This window comes from Anarrhichthys ocellatus, unplaced genomic scaffold (assembly GCF_004355925.1).
Source record: "Anarrhichthys ocellatus isolate YVR2014 unplaced genomic scaffold, GSC_Weel_1.0 scaffold14, whole genome shotgun sequence".
NCBI lineage: Eukaryota > Metazoa > Chordata > Actinopteri > Perciformes > Anarhichadidae > Anarrhichthys > Anarrhichthys ocellatus.
Window position 1 is genome coordinate 7,069,300 of NW_022280044.1, and position 4,332 is coordinate 7,073,631.

The 4,332-nt window shown below is 42.8% G+C and overlaps 1 protein-coding gene across 2 annotated transcripts; it reads right to left on the minus strand.

The window, feature by feature from the left end:
* LOC116387112 (1-acylglycerol-3-phosphate O-acyltransferase ABHD5-like) lies at positions 1-4,060 on the minus strand. 2 transcript variants are annotated; one of them, XM_031853914.1, is made up of 7 exons: positions 4,003-4,060; positions 3,201-3,283; positions 2,581-2,983; positions 1,781-1,932; positions 1,590-1,701; positions 1,337-1,517; positions 2-714 (listed from the first exon to the last, which is right to left on the minus strand). In XM_031853914.1, the coding sequence occupies exons 1-7, from the start codon at positions 4,044-4,046 to the stop codon at positions 610-612; spliced, it is 1,080 nt and encodes a 359-aa protein (XP_031709774.1). In that variant the 5' UTR covers positions 4,047-4,060; the 3' UTR covers positions 2-609. The 2 variants fall into 2 exon arrangements, with proteins under 2 accessions (XP_031709773.1, XP_031709774.1); XM_031853913.1 differs by lacking the exon at positions 4,003-4,060 and having other exon boundaries at positions 1-714; positions 3,201-3,988.
* Positions 4,061-4,332: the final 272 nt, after the last annotated feature.

Consider the following 4,332-nt stretch of genomic DNA (forward strand, 5'->3'; position numbering starts at 1 on the left):
CAATATGTATGTGAGGGCGCTTTGTATGAGATTCACTGTGACTGTTCTGAAACGGAGAGCGGAGGTAATGTAAGTATGCCGTCACCGTGCTGCCATCTGCTGGCCGCTCCGAGTCACAGTGTCTCCTGAGGAGTGAGGAAGTTTCCTGAAAAACACACAGTCAGCCCTTTGCCCTAAACGCCTCCTCCCTCGTATCTCTCTGAGAGTGGGTGAGGGGTCAGACAAAAAAGAACACCCTGTGTACTTTGCCTAGACGTCAACCACAAAACAAGATGTTCCCTTGAGGAACGAGTTCTCTTTTTGTACAGAAAAGAGTTGCCCAACAGTTTCTCAGAATTTCCAAATGGAAGCCGAAAGACAAAATACAACACGGACTGCATTTCACATTTATTTACAAAACTTATACAAAGAAACCTGTGGCATCATCAGATCTTTGACTCCCACATGATGAGTGAAGTGTCCTTAGCCAGTGATGGTTTTCTTTTAAAAGTAAAGTGCATGATAAAGAGGCTTACAGTGAAGCAGCTGAGGCTGTGTAATGGGTTTATGTGTGTGTGTGTGTGTGTGTGTGTGTCGTCTGAATGAGGGCGCTCTCACTGCTTCGCTCCCTCATCTTGGCTTTTTCTCTTCCATCCCAGTGAGGATCTGAAGGACTGTCTGGTTGAAGTCATCGGGCTGGTCGGCGAAGACGTAATGGCCTGCTCCTCTGATCACCTGACAAACACAAACACAGAGACAGCGAGTCGGCTCTTTAGAGATAAAGCTGTCGTGGTTCACAAAAGGCAGGTGAACTCTGAGATGGATATTTCTCTTGAGCCAAAAACATTGAGATTTTGAGCTATTTTGCTTCCGTAACATGTCTTCTTTCAGACTAGAGGCCAGAAAACATCCACAATACACATTTACGTGTTTATTTTACTCCTTTGTATATTTGGGTGTGTTGATTTCTCCAGAATTCACCACCAAAGTAGATAATGCCTCATTTGCATATTTAAACATAACAGTTCTGAAAATGTGTAATACAAAAATAAATATTGTCTTAATGTGAGTAATCAACTGGTTCCATGGAGATATCTATTGGTTCATTTAAAACTACAAATACAAAGAGATGCCCTCAGTAAAAAGCTTTGACTAATATGTCAACAAAAAGAAACAATAATGTGGAACTTGGATTTATCCAATGTTCAGATTTCGGTTCTGGAAATGAATTGAAGTTATAAACTGGGGAAGTTTCACGGTGCTATTAGTTACATGTTTACCCTATTCCCCTGTAGTGTCTCCCCCTTACACCACATACTGAAGAGACTTGACATGAAACGAGAACAAAAGACCCTACCGTGATGTGCACATCTGGTCTGGTTTTCTTCAACCAATATCCAGAGTCACTGTCAATGCTGGAGCGTGATCCATAGATGAAGGAAACGGGAATGTCAGCCTGGACTTGGCCGATCCTCTCCAGCATGGGCCTCTGCGCCCAGCCATAGGGGATGGTCATGTTCCTAAAGGCTGTTTCTCCACTGAAGCAGAGAGAAATAATGTTAGAGCGATAAAATCAGTACGTACGGTATAAACATATACAAGTTCCTCACCTCGGAGTCTGGGCATTCAGATGGTAGATGTAGTCGGATACTGTGTTGTCGTCAAACACAGAAGAGTATTTCTGCTTGAAATCCGACCTGATTGTCTGGACCAGCATCGGACCTGAGAGAAGAGAGAATATTTACTTCCAGATGTTAGTATGATAGCTGCAAAGTGTGTGTGTGTGTGTGTGTGTGCTGACCTAGAGGCCCAGCCAGTCTGAGTCCAGCCAGTGGGTTGAAGGGGCTCATGACGGCCCCCATGGCTCTGATCCACACTGGGATGGAGTAGTGTTGGGGGTTATCTGGACGTGCTGGGAAACCCCATGGCTCCACCAGCAGCAGATGTTTTACCCTGCACACATACAGTTACTTGATAAATTAACACACTAAATGTTAAAATTGAATTTCAAATCCCACCATTGACTTGTGTACAGATGGTAGAGTGTGACAAAGTACGAAAAGAGACAGTGCACACAACAATGTCACAGACTCTTTCAGATTTTAAATAGCAGGACCACGGTTGGATTTCAATGTTAAAGTAGCAATAGACATGTTTTTTGCTTTCCAGTATCATTGTGAAGTAAATTGCACAGATATCAAATATCAGGACGATACTAACGCAAATAGCTGGATCGGATACCGGCAACAATGGGCCCGATCTATTCAATTCAATTCTATGTTTATATACTCCATACATTTTATACTGGAATTTGGATTCCTGTTTACATTTTTGACCAAATTGGCGTTGCATTTAAAAGGTTTATAACCTGTTTTGTTGCTGGTCTCCGATTTATTATTCTATTAATAAATAACAATTCAGTAAATGTATGTATTTATTTGTTACACTTTGTTTTACAAAGTTAGGAATGCAATGTTTAAAGTCGGTGGCAGACGAGCCGTGGACTGCGATTACAGAATTACAATGTCATATATTTGAATATATTTCTGGCTTTTTTTTACTGTGTGGCTAGTTCCGCACTAAATAAACAAACCAAAGCACCTGTGTGGGTATTTGAGTGTGTAGGCAGCAGACAGGTATCCTCCCAGGTTGTGTCCCAGCAGCACCATTTCCTCCAGTCCCACCTTCTCCCTCCACTCCTCCAGCGCCTCCACAAACTGCTCCTCAGCCCCCTCCGGGTCGGTGCTGAACTCGGGGCGGCTGCTCCTGCCGAAGCCCAGCAGGTCCAGAGTGTAGACCGGCCCACTGCTGGAGAGAGAGTCCAGGTTTTGGGCCCAAAGGGCAAGCCCGCCTCCAAAGCCGTGCAGCAGAACCAGAGGAGATCTGGGCTGGGCGGGGGGCTGGGGGAGAGAGCATGGCTGTGGCCTGGTGGAAAAAGCTAAGGTCCACAGATAGTTGCTGTTGGATATGCGGACATGTTGCCTGGAGAAAGGCCGCTCCACACCTGGGGGAATTATGGGACAAGGGGAAGACGGAGGAGGGAGGAAAAGTAAGAGAAATGGGACTCAGCCTAACCGCTCCAGATTTATTAGACTGGTACTTTTGATAATTTGTTTCAAAGACAAAATATTACATGAATTGCAGACACCGAATCCTCTGAGCATTTAGACAACGCAACATCTCAACTTGTGATCTCAGCAGTGGTTCAACAGCACACTTACTCTTGAGCATTTTTTCCTCTGCATCTTTCAGCTGAGAGGCAGAAGTGGGGCACCAAGAGGGAAGCCAACTTAATATCCAGGAGCTGTCACAGCAGACATGCACAGGCAGGCAGACAGAACATGTAAAGTGCAATCTCAGACAAAGGCTAACTATAATTTGAACTTTGACCATATGACATTGCTGCTATCAGCACTGTTGGTATGCAATCTATACTTCCCCGAATCCCCCTTCTAGACAAACTTGACATCATGTAAACAATATAAGGAGTCAAGCCAAGCTTACACTTTGTATTTTGGGACCAAATGTCATTAAAGATATGTGTTGACTTGTTTCCCTATATGCATGTTGACTCGGGTTAAGATTACTTCAGAAATCTCTCGTAACCACTGCTCAATTCAGCATTGCATCAAATGCAGTTATATCAAGAGACAGTTATAACAACACAAATTAAAATATTTGTAACAGAGATACAGGCAGAGATTTCATGAACGAGTTGAATAAAGTTGTTTTTATTGTAATTGAATACCGATCTGCATAATGGAACATTTTGTACTCCTGGAGATCCTGACAGATTTGAACTGATATCAACTTCATGTGGATATTTGACAGTAACAGAGAAATGACACAACTTTAACAGAGGTCTGAATCATGTTCATAATGAAAGTACTAGTTCAAAACAACAATGCAGTTAAGTCATAACAAAACGGACGGCATTCAAAGGGGAACAACAACGTACATAACCAACCACGGTATGAAGACGATTTCAAAATAAAAAGCGTCTTCAGGGATAAATAAACGTACCTCTGCTCTTTGGTAGGTTGTATCTCCTCTGCCATCCTGCGCATGGTGTTTTGTGATGGTCTCGCGACCAGGTACTGTAAGAATTCATAGTGATGCGTTCGAGTACATTCCGTAAATAAACAAATCGAAACTTTTATGTAACTTTTATTACAACTACACTACAGTAATCACAAAATATCCTTCTACTCAAGTCTGCGTCTGTGCAGCATGTGGTTATTTAAGAACATACACATATTAATGAAAACCGAAATTATCTTGACGTTTTTGCACACTTTGTAAATCTGTGGACTCGGAGGGCTTTCAGTGAGCTGAAAGTTAGTATGTCCGACT

What these genes read in the sequence shown, in the direction of transcription:
- LOC116387112 (XM_031853913.1), bottom strand. Translation starts at nt 3,372, where the DNA reads ATGGTCAAAGTTCAAATTATAGTTAGCCTTTGTCTGAGATTGCACTTT. An exon ending in CTGAATGCCCAGACTCCGAG is followed by an intron (nt 1,518 to 1,589) that starts GTGAGGAACTTG and finishes TCTCTGCTTCAG; the next exon opens with TGGAGAAACAGCCTTTAGGA. An exon ending in GACCAGATGTGCACATCACG is followed by an intron (nt 715 to 1,336) that starts GTAGGGTCTTTT and finishes TGTGTTTGTCAG; the next exon opens with GTGATCAGAGGAGCAGGCCA.